Genomic DNA, 18,816 nt, shown 5'->3' with positions numbered 1-18,816 from the left:
TAGTGCCTGTCAGTGCCAACCCCTACTGTTTGGTCAGGGGACTGATGGGAGGGTGTAGAAGACAACCATGGAAACGTATGGAGTCGCCAACCTCTTCTTTTCACCTGACGGGGAGGAGTTTCACTGGGAGGGAGTGTGGAGGAACACTCGCTATCCCTCCCAGTTCCACTCCCTCTGCTGATCAGGTGCCCCAACCAACCTGTAGTAGAAGTTGCTAGTCCAGTGACTGAACACCCTCCCCTGCCGGCTTCCCACCCATGAACACGTTCAGTTGTGCTCGTTGGAGTGCCCGGCCAGGTCGGAGGCACCGTGGAGGAGTCAAAACCCCAGTCTACATGGTGGTGGACTGGAACCATACCCCTGCGTCACCCAGACACCAAATCAAAAGTATCCATAACACTCAACATTTAAAGTCTGAGATTTAACACCCTCCTTTGATCTCGCTCTTCTTTGAATTTCTCACCATCTCCTCATTGAAACGCTTTAACGTTGTCTTATTATATCTTCCACACCCTCCCTCTCTTGTCTCCTTGCCCCCCCTTCCTCACTTCCCCACTAAAGACTATACTTCAGGGTGTGAAGTTGAGGCGATACGGTGGTCTCCGTCTCTCTACCCTGACCTGTACACTCCCTCGTCTCCGTCCTGGTCCCTCCACTGGACGTACCGAGACTCCCAACTGGTCAACCTGCCCGTCAGTCTGCTTGTGGAAGGGGACGTTATAGCGTTAAGACCCGGACAAGAGGCGTTTGCTTCCCTCAGGGGGATCAAGGTTCGAACGTGTATTGATACTGTACACACACGCACGCACACATGCACTCTCTCTCTCTCTCTCTTTGTGTGAACTACACAGATCTATACACACCACAGATCTACAAGCTCACAACACGTTGCACTGCAATGCGTTGTGGCTATTGTTGTGGCGTTGTGGCTATTTTCAGTGCACACAACTAAGAATAACTCAGGCTTTACTTGTCTCCTCTGTGTCTACCCGTGCCCAGGATGACGAGCACATAATTTTGGAGCCAGGAGACGTGTTCCCCCCAGTCTCCCCTCCTCCCTCACCGCTGGCCAATGAAAAGAGAGGCCCTCAGAGCCCCCAACAGCACCGGCTGTTCAGAGTTGTCCGCACACCAGTCCTGGACATTGTCAGGTTGGTGACTCGGCTATGTTGGGCTAGTGCATGGGTTCTCTAACCTTTTCATTTTATGGACCCCCATGACTATTGTGCTAGAGCTAGGCGCATTTTTGCGTCGTGCAAATACCAACATTGTGCTGGACGCACCCCCATGACGCAATTTAAGACCATGGTTAAGACCTAGCGGCAGGCGTTATTAACGTCCTCAACATGGAGCCCTCAGAGTTAAAGATACTCTAAGGGTCCATTTGGAACCCCCTCAAGGAACCCTGAGGTTCCCTGGACCCCACTTTAAGAACTACTGGGCTATTGGTGGGTTTGTGTTTTGTTACTGTTTTCTCTTCAGCGTATACTATACATGGATAGCATAGGATAAAGAAAGGTCGGACTGAGCTGACAGTGTGTTGGTTGGTAGAGAGTGTTAATTATTTCTCAGAAGTAATGCTTTTGGGTAAATGTTTTTTCACATCATCCGAATGATTCTCCAGACTTTGTTTTGCCAAATCAAAGTGGTCAATGATTGCGGTTTCTTTCTTTTTTTTTATCGTAAATCGTCCATTTACAGTGAGGATATACAAGTCTGACCTAACTGGTGCACACACACTGGAATATGTCTCATTGTACTTTGAACCATCACTGGAAAAAAGTTATTAAGTATATATACAGTATATACTGTACGTGCCCGTAGTATATCTTCCAGATCTAGTACGGAACAGTACTCTTTGCGCTTACAGTACACCCGTACAGACACTGAAAAGGGGGGTTTATGTATTGTGCACCTAGGCTGCAGAATTACTTAAAGTACTGGCCCCCCAAAAATCATGTTTTTTGTTTCAATAATGTTTTTTGAAGCTGAACCTTGTGCATAATATTGTGTTTTACAACAAAAATGTGGTCTTCAGACATGGCACTCACTGGCACGCCACTCAGACGGCATGTGATTTCACATGCCAAACACCAACCTCACTAAAGACAGGAATCAATGAGGAAGAAGGAATTGGTTTAAACAATCTTCTTTCATTGCCATCTTTTTCTTTCAACAGGAAAAGTTTGGAGATGGCCCTGATTCGGCCCATCACGGCTCTGGATAATGAGAGGTTCACTGTGCAGTCAGTTATGACCAAGATAACCTGTCCTGTTGTGCTGGTGAGCACTTAGATGAGTTTGAAAATGTTTCCTTCTGTTAATTGGCATTGCGTGTTCTACCTGTTTTAAAACAATAATTTTGGTTTAGGTGGCGTTTTTGCTGGTGAATACTGTCCGCTACTTCTGTGATGCACCCAACCTCACCCCTGGCTGCTTCAACTTTTTCCAGTTGCAGGTACAGACTATTTGTATATAGTCTTTATACTGTGTGTGTGTGTGTGTGTGTGTGTGTGTGTGTGTGTGTGTGTATATCTATATCACTCACTCACTCACTCACTCACTCTCTAATTTAATACATAGATTACATTACTGTAAGTACGCAGTTTCAAATTAAGATTAAAAAGAAGTTGAATGAGATGTAATTGTTTTTTTCAGTTGATGGGTGTTTTGCCGATCCTGCCTCTGGTCTTCCCTTTTATGTGGGTGCTGGTCAATGCTTATGGAGAGGCCCGCGTTCTTGCCGAGTCCAGCCGCGCCTCACCCACAGGCCTGGTGAGACAAAAATACACTTAAAACACACACACACACACACACACACAATCCCTTGTAACCTTGTTTGCATTAACAGGAAGAGTGAGTTACAGTATAGCTCCTAACAGAGAGAGGGTACATGCCCTTGTGTTGTATGTTGTAACGAACGTCTACACAAACACAACACACACGGAGGAGACGCAGAGAGGGTCTCCCTCTGTGTTTTAACTAGACTCTTCTCTTGCCCCAGCTTGCTAAGTTCTCTGAGGATACCCTAAGCAGCTACACGGAAGTGGTGTCCTCCCAGGTATAACCCCTCACTGTCTCCCTTCCTCCGCTCGCTCGCTCCCCCGCTCGCTCGCTCGCTCGCTCCCACTCGCTCGCAGCCCTCACCCCTGCACCCCGTCCTCTGTGGAACCCTGTACACAGCTCTCACTATACCCTTTCCTCCATCCTATTGACTTATGGAAACCTTCATGGACATCTTTGATTATGATCACTTCTTTGATTGTTCATCTGTCTATCCTCTCGTCTAGTTTAAAAAAAATATATATATATATCTTCGTTTTCTTCATCTTGCACGGCCAGTTATTTCCTTTCACTTTGGTCATTCTCATTCTTCATATTATGGACTATCAACACTCTTCGACCATGAACTTTTGGATGTTTGATTGCACAAATGATTCCTATCATCTTTGTCATGTTATTTTGACAATCAGTCCTGCCATTTTCACACTTTTTAAACTCGCCACAGTCTCAGATTTTTACTGAGCAAACCCAGTCTGTAATCCCTTTCCCCCTTGCCTGCTGATCTTTGGTAATCAGAGAAAAGCTGCAATCAATACAGTAAATCCCATTCGCTCTGTTGTTTCTGGTTATTGTATTGTTGCTACAGAACAATAAACGGGTAAGTGGCAGGCTAGAATTAATAAACCAAGGATTTGACAGTGATGTCACAATTGGAAGTGTGTGTAGCCTGTAGTTACACAGCCCACACAAGTATCACTCGATGACTTTTCAACTGAAAATGGCACGAAAGAGAAATGTATCAGTTGAAATACACATTGTCAAGCAAAACATACGCTTGATGTGTGAAGTACAATTCATCCATGGTGTGACAACATTATTATTTGGTTTTGAGGTTCAAGCAAAGGGCCCTATGAGTCTGAAGCATTTCTGCTTTATGACGCTTAGTGGTGACGTTACTGACCTGTCCTTGGTATCTTTAAACATACAACTGGTGTACATAGTTTGGTCAAATTTTCCAAAATATATAAAAAAAACATTATTTTATTTTTAAATATAGCCAAACGCACTGAGAACATAGTGTCATATGACAAAGTACACAGTATAGGCCAGGTAAACAGTAATACGTAGGTGTTTCTAAGAAGGGCTTAAGTGCATGCCCTTCCAGCTCTACCCATGTCTGCCTGCTCTGCATGACTGAAAATGACCCTCAATGAGGCACCCACACCATTAATCCTGTGGGGTTTCCTTTCCTTGTGTCCTTTCCTCATCTCCTTCTTTGGGATTAATTAATTTGCCTTGTTTGTTAAAAAAGGAGAGGTAACAAGGAAGGGAACCGTGGTTCTGAAATAATCACGGAGCTGCACTCGACTGTGTCAAGACTGAGCAGTGATTGCTCATTGTGATTGTTTTGTCCCCTGCTGTGCTGGCCATCATGGACTCCCATCAAACAAAGCCAAGGAGAGCATGGAAATTCACACATCTCATTAGGCTTTGCCTCCTTCTCATGTAACAGTAGCACTTTTTTACATTTAGAAACAGCCGTTTTTTTTATGTCGGTCATAAAGCTCATATAGGCCTATTTATTTGCTTTAAAAAAGTGATATACTTTTCAGCCTAATCTTTTACAGTAACTCCACAACTACGCCACAGCAGGCTAGCTTAAATAAAAAACAATTGTTTGATTTGTTGCTTTAGCATTATCAAAAATACCACTTGAGGCTTTTTGAATGTATTTTTGAGGAGTGTTGTTTTGAACAGAGAGCAGCGGTCTCCTCCTTACACCGGGGGCGATTTTTTTCATGCGAATAATTCCTTTTTTTATAAAAAACCTTAAAGTCAATGCAAGCTTCCATGGAGCGAAAAAGCGTCTTTTAATTATTCGGAACGAGTCCGAATTTTGCGTATATTCGCATAATCGCCGGTGTGTAATGACCTTAACTGTTTGTGGATGTGTGTGTATGTATAGGAAATGCTGCGTTCCGTGTGGAGACATCTGGTGGGCGTCTTGAAGGGAGAATCTCAGACACTCTGCTACACCTCCAGCCTGCTACACATCCTAGGATCTGTCACTGTGAGTAGTGTGTGTGTGTGTGTGTAATTCACTCTGAAGCATATGTATATCCTAACTGACAGGCAGAATAATTGTATCTCTAGATTTAATCTAGTAGGATCTAGTCTGTCTGTGGGTTTTATGAATATTTAACCAACATTATTCAACCAGGTAGGTATTAACAAGAGCTTGTGACTAAATAAAAATACATTGGATCCATTGGAACACTGGTTATTTTTTCCATTTCCTGAAAAGTAATGGTTTTGAACAGGTTTCTGACTGACAGCGAAGATAATGTTTATATATACACACACAGTAGGTATATAAATGAGTAGACTATATACACTCAAAATGTGAGCTTACTTACATACTGTACATATTATGTGTTTGTAGGTGCTGTGCTGTGTAGACAAGCAGGGCATTCTGTCATGGCCAAACCCCAGTCCGGAGACGGTGCTCTTTTTCAGCGGGCGAGTAGAACCTTCTCATGACAGCCAAGACGACCTTCAAGATGACCTGTCCGTCAACTCCTTCTGCCGCATGGAAGGTGATGAGGACAGGGATGAGGTAATGTGTGTGTGTGTGTGTGTGTGTGTGTGTGTGTGTACTGTGAGTGTGTGTGTCTTCCTTATGAGAAGACGAGTATAGCTTATTCACTCTTCATCATTACTAGGGCTGGGCAATATACAGTATCAATATTATATCCATATCGTGATATGAGACTAGATATCGTGACATGGCATAAGTATTGTCTTTTGCTGGTTTTAATCACTTAAGCCTGGTTTTATACTTTAAAAAAATGGTCCAAAAAGTACAAAAAAGCTTTAAAAAAAGTTTTTGTTGTGATAGTCTTGAAATTGCTATTTTTGCATGAGTCTTTGTTTGTTGTCAATTATTCAAATTATAATTAATCAGTTCCACCTTTTTTCAGTTATCTGTCTCACTCTCATTATACATATTTTGTTATTTTTGTCCTTCACAATACAAATATTTATTCAGTCATCCTGGCTGCTGCCCATTTATGTAAGTGGCATGTAAGTTACACTTGTATTATCTAGTCTCTCAAGCCAGAAGACAATCTTAGAATGCTACATAGTCTGTAACTTCACCCTTCACCCTTAAAGTGGTGCCAAGCAAATTGTCAACGTTGGTCATTTCTGTGACGAAAATAATATTTCAAAATATCTTTAACCACTTGAACCCCAGCATGCCTATTCTGTGCCCTATTCGTAGCACGAGGCGTTGTGAGCTTGTAGATCTGCTATTTTCAGGCTAATATTCCCCATCACACAAAGATTTGGCAGACCCCCTGTAGTAGCTCTGAGGACTCCCTAGGGGTCCCGGACCCCCTGTTAACCCATTAACTGCCAGAGGTATTTTCATATTTTTTTAGCCAGTGCCAGAGTTTTTCATTGAAAAAAAAAAGTACTCAGGAGCCGAGATACAGAATTTTTTAGTTTTAAGTTAACAAGGAAGTGGATAGGAGTCTAGATCTTCGAAAAATCATATCTCCTTGGGTCAAATTGGGGAAAAAAAAATATTACACGTAGATCTACGCGATTGGCACGTGGCGGCTTTAAATAGGTTTGCGTAGATCTACGTGATTGGCAGTGAATCAATTAAAGACCCCTGACTTAGTCAATCCCTATGAATTCCACATTTGGTATTTTGAAGTTGTCGAATCGTCCTGATTGTTTATCCCTCCTGTCCGTACAGGTCCAGGAAGCAGACGCCCTCCTCTGTCTGCCGATGGAGTCTTCCATTCAGCTGGGGGAGGGGCCCGAGCCCAGCGAAACATCCCATGACACGGCTCGCTCGTCTGATGTGCTGCGTCCGCGGCTGGCAGCCCAGCACATCCACACACGCACCAAACACCACTCAGGATCCAACGTCAGCTTTAGCCACGACACAGAGGGAGGGGAGGAGGCGGAGGAGGACCCGGAACAGGTAGCTCACACACACACACGCACACTCGTATTTGTATCCTTGTGGGTATGTCAAAAGCAAGTATTCATTAACACATTGAGTGCCAATCGCGTAGATCTACGCGAACCTATTTAAAGCCGCCACGTGCCAATCGCGTAGATCTACGCGAACCGCCGGTTCGCGTTGATTTCACCAAAAGTGCACTTTCGGATTTTTTTTATCCATTTCCGGTTCCGGTTTGACCACCGGAAACGGAATTATTTGGGATCCGGTTTTGCCGATCCCGTCGGCCCTCGTTCTAATGACGAAACTGAAACTCCATTTTCTCCTTGTAGTTTTTTCTCCTCGCATATCACTGTTTAACGTAAACCGTTCTAACTACAACAATGGAGCTCCGTTTGACACGTGGTTTTCACTGGTAGAATCAGTGAGATGTCGGCGATGTTTACAAACAGTGCACAGCTCAATCTTAAGGATTTTAACAAGGTCTATGGCGACGTGAAAAAAACAAAAAAACAACAATAACACGTTGGCACTGGTGAGTACATTATGAGATTAACGTCTGGCATGGAATGTGTTAAAGATGACATTTGACTTTTTGACCCAAACTAATAGTGATGTTTTTTTCCTTTTCGGGGAACAAAAATCGGAATGTGAAGCTTTAACCTTTAACACAAACCTATTTGTGTGAATAAAAAACTAAAATCACTTGCACTACCTTTCACACACAATCCTTACTGCAAAATCTCTCTCCCTAGCCCTCAAACTAACTCTAACCGTAGCCCTAACCCTAATCCCTAATCGTCTGAACCCAGTACTTGCCTATGTGCCTTATTAATTGTAACCTTAACTGTAAAAGAACATCTTAAATATAAAAATGGCAGTGGTTCTCAACCAGTGGTCCTTGAGGGGGTTCCAGGGGGTCCCCAGCCAAATTAATAGTTAGAAACCAAATTGACCCTTATGTGTCTGTAACTCTGAGCGTGTACAAATGGATCCATTTTCCATTTGGTTCTCAGAGTTAAATGAACACTAATGATGATGATTACAGTGTAGATTAAGACCCCCAAGAAATCAAAACGGTTGAGTCCCTGGCATATCTTTTCAAATGGGGGTCCGTGGGCTAATATGTGTCAATTTGGGGGTCCTTGACGCGAAAAAGGTTGAAAACCACTGTTATATGGGGGACCAAAGCAACAAACCCCCGCCACAAGTGTAGTAAAACACAAATCACTCCTTTCTGTACTTGTGAGCTTTGCATTAGTTGCTCTCTAACTTTTTTGTCATTTTTCTTCTCTCGTTATTCCTCCATTGTCTTCCAGGACCTCGGCTGCCCGGAGGCAGATGATTTTGTGTGTGACTACCACTTGGAGATGCTCAGCCTGTCGCAGGACCAGCAGAACCCGGTCAGCATCCAGTTCGATGACCTCTCCTGGCAGTGCCACCTGCCCTCGCTCAAGCCGCTGGGCCTCAACATCATGCTCAACCTGTGCAATGCCAGCGTCACGCAGCAGCTGTGTCGCTTCTCTGACCACCTCTCCAACCTGGCGCTGCAGGAGAGCCATGGCGCCGTGCTGCCCGTGCACGTGCCCTGGGGGCTCTGCGAGCTGTCCCGGCTCATAGGTGAGGATGGCACGGTTGCTCACAGAGGGGAAAGTGTTTGTGCTCAAATAGTGCTGTAACTCAGTGGTTCTCAATCTGTGGGTCGGGACCCCCAGGGGGTTCCCCCAGATGATTTTGGGGGGTTCCCCAGATGACAGTGAAGTGACAATTTAAGGACTTTTAAGAACTTTTTAATACAAAAAAGAAAAAAAGACCATTACAGCATAAACAGTCATCAACAAACTGTACTATAAAAACTGGTCAAACATTGGCCAAATCGTCAAATATAATAAATCTTTGAAAATAGCCCATCTACAAGCTCACAGTGCTTGTAGATCTGCTATTTTCACAATATTTATCTGTGGAACCAAGTCCAATGTCATGCCTCAACTCCTACAATTCCAAGTGCTTGTCACGGTGGGGTGGGGGGGGGGGGGGGGGGGTCCCCAGTTCAAATATGATTATTTTAGGGGATCCCTAGTTCAAATATGATGATTTTGGGGGATCACTGCCTGAAAAGGTTGAGAACCACTGCTGTAACTAACAGTCCTTATTTCGTAGTAGTTCGTTTTCTGTGGAAAGTCCCCCTCCAGGGAATTGTACTTCCTGCTTTTCCCCCATTTCAATCACTTTCACATGCACTTTCCTCCCCGCTGGTAGCTCAATATAAACTCTTAGTCACAGTAGGAAATGAGTGTGTACTTTGACTTGCAAGCTAAGAACTGCAGTCTGACACTGTTGCATTTATTTTAGCTGTGTGATAGACTGTTAGATCTATCCATATTGAGTATTAATGTCCATAGCTTATCTTCGTCATTGACGTGCATTTTATCGCAATCAACTATCAAGATTGTTTGATCGCCCAGCCCTAATGGTACGGCACTTTTTGCCAAGCATAGTTTCAAGAGGAGCTTAACCCATAATATTTTCTTATTATGGGTTGAGATGGGGGTCGGCGACCAAATACATATAATTTTGGGGGTGCTTGACATATAAAATGTTGAGCACCACTGCTATTATAGCAACATAAGTGTTTTAGAAAACTGTTAGAATTTAGAAGACATTTGTGGAATCGTATCTCAGGTCTTAACACATTGGGTGCCAGAGGTTTATTAAAATATTATACTTTGAGTGCCAGGACTTTTTAAACATTTTGAACCTTTTTCAAGTAGTCACAAAATATTTTCAGTGATCACCGTCCTCACGGTGATCCCCTCATTACACACATACAGGTCTCGTACAATCGGGGGGAAAAAATTTAAAACATTCGGAAATCCATTCCATAGTTGCAGCCAGTTGAAAATAGTTAAATTAACATTGTAAAAAAAAAAAGTGCACAGGAGCCGAGATACAGGTTTTTGAAGTCATAAGTTAACCAGGAGGTGGATTGGAGTCTAAATCTTGTAGGAGTGATATTTCCTGTTGCTGTGAAGGAAAAAAAAAAAAAAAAAAGTATTTTTATTTTTATTTTTTTTAAACGTATATATACGGTTTTGGCACTCAACGTTAGTATGCGCAAAACCGTATATATACGGTTTTGGCACCCAATGTGTTAATGGGTTATGTACAACTTCATTTTCTGCAGAGGATGAAACTTACCCCCCCCCCTTCTCTATTGCCTCCCTCTGTGAATTAAATATTAAATACACCACCCCAACCCACCCAATTCTGCCTCTTAACAACAACTATTTTTATTATTTATTAGCCCCACTAGTGGCTTTAAGGATGGTTAAGTTAGTCAGTTTAAATGTCTTTGGTCTGGTTGGCACAGCACAGCTTTTATACTTAGTCTTGTTACATGATACCTCGTTATTCATACGAATTTGACAATTAGTAATTAATCATTTAACTCCTACACACAAACTAAACACATTCTCTTTCTCACACAGATACACGCATGCACTCATGCATTAATTATGTCTAATTTCCATTTCCTGTGTTTGTGTGTGTCAGGCTTTACCCCCGGTGCGAGGGAGTTGTTTAAGCAGGAGAACCACCTTGCCTTATACCAGCTGCCCTCTGGTGAAAAGAACAAGGAGTCCTGTCCAAAACGCCTGCAGCCCTTCATCAAACGGCAGCCTCCCATGTCCCACCTCATGTCCCTTTTTGTACGAGACTCCTCTTCCAGTGAGTATACACTACAGCACTGTATATACCTCTATCTCTATCTCTCTCAAGTTGTGAGCTTGTAGATCTGCTATTTTCAGTAGTTTGGGTCCCGGGCAAATGTCTAATCTAAAAAGTTTGGGAACCACTGCACTACAGTGTTTCCCCTAGAATGGAGTTGTAGCAGTGGGAGGTGGAAATGTTTTTGTGCGCTTGCAAACCGTGCCCTGCCAGGGGTTCTCTATATGGGGTCATAAATGTCTGACTAGATAATTAAATTGTTTTGGTCCCCTGCTCTGTAGTGTAATTTCCCGTGTCTTTCCCGTGTCTATCTTCACCTGTCTCCAAAACAGTGAAATGTACTTTTTATTATTGGCAAATCCATATTATGAACAGTGTTAGATTTGTCAACTTTGTTAACAGGAACGGGTAAATGCCTCATCCTCTGTTCTACAGATAACGTCCAGATGCTGTCACACGGTTCGGCGGACCTCATCCTGGAGGCTTGCACTGACTTCTGGGATGGGTCCGACATTTACCCCCTGTTGGGCTCAGACAGGTAAGCACACAGGCTAGATTTTGATGGGGAAAATGATCCACATGCCTTTTAAAGCTTGCTTTCCTTACTGTGATGAGAAATCTTCTATCAGGGCTGCCAGTTGGTGAGTGGATAGTGCATCGACCATCGAACAATGTACCCAAGTTGGATTCCATTAGCAACAATGTACCCAAGTTGGATTCCATTAGCAACAATGTACCCAAGTTGGAATCCGGCAGAACTGTGTTGCAGGCCCTTCCCCCACGGTGTTCTCAATTTACTGACTCTACTATTCTATCTAAATAAATAAAACTGCCCATCCTCCCCCTCTTAAAATAGAACCTTCTGTCAGAGAGCAATCAGCTGGCAACATTCCACTAACTATCATTTAAACCTATTTTTTTTTTCAGAAAAAAGGTTTTGGACTTTTACCATCGTGCCTGCCTGTCGGGCTACTGCTCTGCCTTTGCCTACAAGCCCATGCAGGTGTGTCTGTCCAATAAGCTGAATGGGAAGTGCGTGGAGCTGGCCCCAGGCCCCTGCCTCTTCTCTGGGGTGGAGTTGCCGGCCACCACCCCCATCAAACACAGCTCTCGCAGGAACAGCTGGAGCTCTGATGGTAGGAAGGAAGGACCATGGGTTTGGTTGGAGGGAGGCTGATGGGTCATGGGAATGTTGCGGAAAGGCGGAGAGAGTGATATGTGTTGGATGAAGCTTGGAATGGAGAGAGAGCAAATCAGTGGGAAGGGAAAGGATAGAGAGCATGGAGAGGGAGACAACTTGGAGGTTAGATTTATTCAAGGGAGTACGTTTAAAAACAAAAGATGAGAGATCTCATAGAATATCCTTTCACACATGCGGTTTCTTTAGGGGATTCTCCTTCCTCACACAAGCATGTTTTTTATACCCCCCTCCTTGTCGCTCTCTCCATCTCTCTCTCCTGTTGCCACCTTTCTCTGGTGTCGTCCTTGCAGAGGGCATCGGCGAGGGCTTGGAGCGTGAGGACTGCATCCAGGCGCTGAGCGGTCAAATCTTCATGGGCATGGTGTCGTCACAGTTCCAGGCGCGGCTGGACACGGTGCGACTCATCGACGCCCTGGTGACCGCCTGTATCCGCTTCGTCTACTTCTCCATGGAGGATGAGCTCCGCAGCAAGGTCTCTATCTCTCTCACACACACACACCACAGACGTGTGCACGCACACAATGATCTGGGGAGGGCACCACTTGCAAATAATGCAAGTACAAAATCCCTCTGAAACGAGGTTTTAAACGTTCTATCCGTGCAGGTGTTTGCAGAGAAGATGGGTCTGGAGACAGGCTGGAACTGTCATATCTCTCTGACTCCAAACGGAGACAGCCCCTGTGAAGGACCAGTGCACCCCAGTCCTAGCCAGGGCTCCCTGCACGATGATCTGCACCAAGGTAACCACAGTCCCACACCCTTTTAGTGTCTACTTATGGCATATAGGAGAGTCTGTGTGTGTGTGTGTGTCTGTCTAATGTGCCTGGAGCTAATCTTGCAAACCGTAGGACCGATTAGCAGCAAACTTAGTAATTTAAACTTTTTGAAATATTTTAACTTTTAATTTCATAAGGGAAGTCAAGTGGCTATGATCTGGCTGAAAACCTTGCCCACATCATACGTCATAGATACGTCACAGGCAAATGACGTCACAGACTGGCCACATAGAAGCACATCGAACCACAGCATTGCCATGTGATTCCAAGATTATTTACTCAGTTTCTAGCCTGTGTCTCATATCGAGAATAGAAGATCTGCAAGTGTCGCATATCGAGAAAAGAAGATCTGAAAGCTCACAACGTGTCACACCGTGACACGTTGTGAGCTTGTAGAGCTTGTAGACATGATGCACAACCTAGCATAAATCAGGCGTATGCATATCCATGGGTTGACTTCTCCTTGGAGATGACGTGGTTTGTGTTTGAGTGCAGATTCTCGAGACGAGGCTGAAGGACCGCTGCTCCCAGAGGAGGAGATCCACTCTGACCTGGCCAGTTTCCAGCCCACAGACAGTGACGTTCCCAGCTTCCAGGACGACTGCAATAGGGTAATACTACTGACCCTGCTATTGTTGAATGGGTTTACCACACAATAGGCATGAAACAAATAATCACTCGACAGAAGATTAATACGTTTTTTGTAATTTAATTCATTTTAGTGATCTCTCATAGAAACTACTATATATATATATATATATATATATATACAGTATGTGGGTTTTAACAAAAAAATTACCAAAAATGTGAATGCTCGTTTCACATTTGCTTGTTGAAAAGTTATGTTTTTGTGACTGCAGGCTAAACTGCAGGTTCAGAACAATCACCTTTTAACATTTTATGGTCTAAATTAATTCATGGTTAAGGTTAGGTACATTCATTGAATAATAATCTGTTAGTGCTACATTCTTACAGTAATGAGCTGCTTTCTCTCTCAATGAACTTTGTTGAAAATACATGCCATTTCATGATGTCTTTGCTGAATTTCATTTCCCTCTACCTTTCATTACTTCCTCTCCCCAGGCCAAGCTACCTCGTGGGATCCATCAAGTTCGTCCACATTTGAAGAACATTGATAACGTGCCACTTTTAGTGCCGCTGTTCACTGACTGCACACCTGACAGTGAGTCTAAATGTTTTGAATGTTGTTCATTATTTCATTTCAATTTGAATTCTGTGTTTAAATACAGTTTTACAGATAATCTTGGGTATATTTACTAAAACAACATAAGAACAATAATATAAGACAAAACTAGAGAAATGTGCAGACCTCCACCAAGGAGCCACTGTGTCCATAAAGTGTTGCCACATCCCCCTTGGGAAAAAGTTAAACTGAAAAAGGCTTGGTGGTGATCCAACTAGTCTCGCGTAGCCAGACAACTATTCCACAATCTCTGAATGCTATAGTCTGGAACTACACCCCCTGAAAGCCGAGAAAGAAAGCTGTCATCCATCCATCCATCCATCCATCTTCAACCGCTTATCTGGAGTCGGGTCGCAGGGGCAACAGTTTCAGCAGAGAGCTCTAGACGTCCCTTTCCTGAGCAACATTATAATATAATAATAAACTTTATTTGTATAGCACCTTTCATGACATGAAATGCAGCTCAAAGTGCTTTACAGAGCAAGAATACAATTACAGTTACAACCAATTTAACAGCCACTTCCTGCTGGGGAATCCTGAGGCGTTCCCAGGCCAGTGTAGAGATGTAATCCCCCCCCATCTGGTCCTTGGTCTGCCACAGGGTCTCCTCCCAGTGGGACGTGCAGCGAGGACCTCCCTAGGGAGAGTGTTTTCAGCGCTTCAGTTGTACAGACTGTATGACAGAAGCATTTGGAAATTGTGTGAGTCAACAGTCTGGCTCGAGAGAATAGGATCCACCAGGATGTTTTTGGCTCTGACCTGATTTAGTTGACACCCCACATGGCCCCTTTGAAGATGCTCTAAAATCCAGGGAGGTCTTTTTTTTTTGTGCACGGCTGCATGCTGGGCAAGACCTGCTACTGAGAGTGTCTTTCCTAAAGTATCTGAAGTACCGTCCAAGTTGCGTTGATGCTTTGCAGATCTGTTTACATTCCCCTTGCATGAAACCTGTGTTGTGATTGGTCAGAAAAGACAGCTTCCGGGGGAAGTACATACAACAGAAGTCCTGCCCTATAGACACGCTCTGCATTTGCTCGTTACCAGGCTTTTCTTCACAGAGATGAGAAAAGTCTGGGAACGAGGTTATCGCGGTGTTACGTGAATGTTTTCTGAAGTTATGTGATTGGCCACAGCGACTGCCATGCCCCCTTTTGGCCATTCAGTGTAAAAGGTGGATCAGTCCTACCTTCTAAATAAAAAACAACCATTACAAATACTGTATCTCAATAACATGTTCCCACCATCAAATCCTGTGTGCCTAATATACAGTAGTTGGATGTTTTTTTCTGAATGATCTTCTATTATTTTCCCTGTGTTCCTTACTGTGGTGCTGCCATGACAACTGAATATCCCTCATGATCAATAAAGGCCAACTATCTGTCTATCTGCCAGTGAAAACTAGAATGTCAAGTTTATGAATAAACTTTAATGTGGTTGCGTCGGCAATTCTTCAACTATTGTGTAGCTATTGTTTATTTAGCAGTCAAAAAGTTAGTTGTGTCACCTAATTTATCCCTTTGTTTTTAACCACTGAAAAGAATCCAGAATCCAATGTATATGTTACAGAGAAATTGGCATTCCAGGGAAATTGAAAGGGGTACGCTTGTTTTCACCGCCCCTCAGGCAATTCTGTAGAATCAACGCTAGAGGGCAATGCAAGCCAGACATGAGCCCCACACCACACACGCACGGACAAACGAGCACGCATGCACAAACGAGCACGCATGCACACACACACACACACACACACACACACACACACACACACACACACACACACACACACACACACACACACACACACACACACACACAGCCTCATTCCATGCAGTTGAAGCACAAGGGGGCGGGCCTGGCGGGCTATGTTAGTGCAGTGAGTGGCACTTGGGGCAAACGCAGTCCCCACAACATCATTTACGATTCTGTGCCTATCGGTACATAACTCGGACGGCGCTTAAGTCGACTAGCAGACCATCGGCCGGTCGTCGCGGGCACTCGCGCCTGGAGGCGCTCGGGCGCGACTCCTCGGCCTCAAGGTCTGCTAAGTCGGCGCGCCTCCGTCATGGTCCAAAACTATACTTTATCAGCGAAAAAAAGTAGTCCGCGGTTGTTTGAAAAAGTAATGTCCCGAGCGGGAGTCAAACCCCGGCTCCCAGTGGTAGTGGGTGGGGAGTCCAATGATTATCGAAGTGCGCCACTGAGCTTTGTACTAGTGGTGTAAAGTAACAAAGTAGATTTACTCAAGTACAATTTTGAGGTATTCGTACTTTACTTGAGTATTTCTCTCATATTATCCATTTTATTTTCAGCGTTCCCCTAGCGTAGCTTCCTGGTTGTTATATTGTTGTTGTGGTCGTCGTCCTCGCATCAAAGCCCCGCCTCGCAGCACCGCCCCGCGCCTATAAAACTAGCGCTCCCCTGTCAATTTCCCTGGACTGCCAATTTCCCTGTGACATATACATGTAATGATGTGTGTCCACAGCCATGTGTGAAATGATGAAGATCATGCAGGAGAACAGAGAGGTCACATGCTGTCTGGGGAGCTCTGCCAATTTTCGTAACAGCTGCCTGTTTCTGCAGAGTGATCTCAGGTACACACGAGCACACGCATACATACACACACACAAACAAATGTCCCTTAACAGCTGTTGTTTTGTTCACAAAATGTATAAATAGATGTCCTTGATACATCACATGTCTATATGCACACAAATGGACCATCTCCCCCTTTTCTTCCCCCCAGCATTGCTCTGGAACCCCTGTACCCATCCCGCTGCTCGTGGGAGACCTTCGGTTACGCTACTGGAGGCTTCAACGGCAACTCGGAGGGCCTGTCTCCTCTGGGCCTGTCCGGGCAGCTCAACACGCTGGGCTGCTCCGTCACCTTCCACCAGGGGGAGAGCGTCAGCATTGTCAAACTCATAGAGCAGGTGAGGGATGGAGAAAAGATGCTCATGCAGTTAACCCATTAAGACCTGAGGCCGATTCTACAAATGCCTTCTAAATCAGTAGTTCTCAAACCTTTAAAAAAATCTAAAATAACACGGATGCTTTCCCAGTTTTAATGGGTTAACAACTCATTCATTCATTCAAATCTGTTTACAAATGAATTTATTTCCAGGCACGACACACAACCTATGGCATCCGCAAGTGCTTCCTTTTCCTGCTGCAGTGCCAGCTTTGTCTCGTTATCATCCAGGTGAGAGAAAAAACATGTGACTAAAGCTGATATGAAGGTATCACACAAAATGTCTCTTGAACTTGGTAAATACTAAAAAGGCTCTAAATACTGGGTTTTGACTTACGGCGTCCTCTAGCTGTGACTATTCATGATATTTTTTGTAGACCTTTATTAATCTTGTTCGGGAAATTCAGTTTCAGCTTGACCCAGTTGGTGGCTGCTCAGATGGTCATGAGTGCTTGGGGGGCAGCAGTTAGGGGATAAGTGTCTTCCCCAATGGACGCTTTGACACCTAGACCGAGGCTGGGAGGCTAAATGGTGACCTTCTGACAGCCTCTCTTCCCACTAAGCTACGGCTGCCCCCAGACCACAAGTTCGAGTGCCATATCGCTTGCCTTGTATAAATGAATACTATGTGTATATTGTAAGGATTTACAGCATTTTTTTTTATTGGATGGTATGGGTATCCTGTCACTGACTTAATTTAAGTTAATTAGTTTGGACCTATTTTGTGTGAGGAGTGTGCTGACTAGCTGAATGTTCTAGACAACATAATGTTCTCTATATGATATCATATATCACAAATCTGGTCAATGTAACCTCATGGCCTCAGTCAAATGCCTCCCAGGACATAATCAGGTGTGTTCATTATATGTGGGAAGACGGTTTCGTGGATGGTCAGGTTTGATTAAGGGTGTCTTTGCTTGTCTCTAGTTCCTAGCATGTTTAGCTCAGCTCCCTCCTCCCATCAACACAACTGACATCCTCTGGCTGTCCTGCTTTAGCTGCCCACTGCTCAGGTAACACACACACACACACACACACACACACACACACACACACACACACACACACACACACACACACACACACACACACACACACACACACACACACACACACACACACTCACATTAGTATTACTTGAGGACATCAATATTTTAGGATGGCAATTTTATAAATGCACATTTTCTTTATATGCATAACTCTGTGTCCTAACTGTTGATCTATATGCATTGTGTTGACAGTATGTCGTTCTTGGGGAAGCCTCCAGACAGTTCAGTCATGAATGTTGCCACAGGGAAGAACCTAGATTCCATTCCTAGGAAGGTAGGATCATTTATAATGGCTGCTGAGCTGAATTTTTCTTATGCGTTCTTCAGCTACTGATGGGTCCATAACCACCAATTTTATCAAGTTGTTCACTGTAAAACTTGTAAAACAATGACCCGTAGTGTCAATTATTTACACTCTCTTGAGGTAAATTAACACTCAGGATTCTGCACTGTACCTTTTCCAAATTCAACACCCTGTCTTTTCACTTGGCATGCAATTTGTCCAATATTTTGCCATCATGTCTTCATTCATCAGACCCAGAACTACTTCCTGGGCTGTTTCCTGTTGAAGTTCGGTCTGACGATGTGTGTCTACCTGCTGGGTTTTGGCTTCACACTGCAAGGGTTCTGTGAAAACATGAGCAGCAACACCACATTCAACTGCTCTCATATACTCATAGCCAGGTACAGTAGGAGTAACAGTCCTTCATTGTCAACTTAGTTGCTGCTATTCTTAATTTACCCACATGAACCCTAGCATCCCTATTCTGCTGCAAACATTCAGCAAAAATAGCAGATGTACAAGCTCGCAACGCGTTGGTGTTGAGATCAAAAAGGATGGGACCATGAGTACTCCGTCAACAAGTAGGGTTTAAGTGGTTAAATATTTCTTTTTTGTTGTTATTACTGCT

The 18,816-nt window shown here is 44.0% G+C and overlaps 1 protein-coding gene across 2 annotated transcripts in view; it reads left to right on the top strand.

Moving 5' to 3' along the window:
* The window catches only part of tmem94 (transmembrane protein 94), a 34,038-nt gene that overhangs the window by 7,956 nt on the left and 7,266 nt on the right, over positions 1-18,816 (top strand). The window contains exons 6-28 of one of the 2 annotated variants that reach the window (XM_080455171.1): positions 562-770; positions 1,000-1,151; positions 2,180-2,282; positions 2,371-2,457; positions 2,658-2,774; positions 3,004-3,060; positions 4,969-5,073; positions 5,446-5,619; positions 6,769-6,999; positions 8,301-8,601; positions 10,534-10,707; positions 11,143-11,245; positions 11,635-11,843; positions 12,199-12,380; positions 12,513-12,648; positions 13,180-13,295; positions 13,768-13,867; positions 16,371-16,479; positions 16,632-16,818; positions 17,010-17,087; positions 17,784-17,869; positions 18,098-18,179; positions 18,441-18,589. In XM_080455171.1, coding sequence (XP_080311297.1) covers positions 562-770; positions 1,000-1,151; positions 2,180-2,282; positions 2,371-2,457; positions 2,658-2,774; positions 3,004-3,060; positions 4,969-5,073; positions 5,446-5,619; positions 6,769-6,999; positions 8,301-8,601; positions 10,534-10,707; positions 11,143-11,245; positions 11,635-11,843; positions 12,199-12,380; positions 12,513-12,648; positions 13,180-13,295; positions 13,768-13,867; positions 16,371-16,479; positions 16,632-16,818; positions 17,010-17,087; positions 17,784-17,869; positions 18,098-18,179; positions 18,441-18,589 — 3,247 coding nt within the window. The remainder of the gene's footprint in view (positions 1-561; positions 771-999; positions 1,152-2,179; positions 2,283-2,370; positions 2,458-2,657; positions 2,775-3,003; positions 3,061-4,968; positions 5,074-5,445; positions 5,620-6,768; positions 7,000-8,300; positions 8,602-10,533; positions 10,708-11,142; positions 11,246-11,634; positions 11,844-12,198; positions 12,381-12,512; positions 12,649-13,179; positions 13,296-13,767; positions 13,868-16,370; positions 16,480-16,631; positions 16,819-17,009; positions 17,088-17,783; positions 17,870-18,097; positions 18,180-18,440; positions 18,590-18,816) is intronic. The other variant, XM_080455172.1, reaches the window with a different exon arrangement.

This window comes from Gymnoscopelus braueri (assembly GCF_963280865.1).
Source record: "Gymnoscopelus braueri genome assembly, chromosome: 17".
NCBI lineage: Eukaryota > Metazoa > Chordata > Actinopteri > Myctophiformes > Myctophidae > Gymnoscopelus > Gymnoscopelus braueri.
This window is presented reverse-complemented; position numbering and strand designations above follow the sequence as displayed.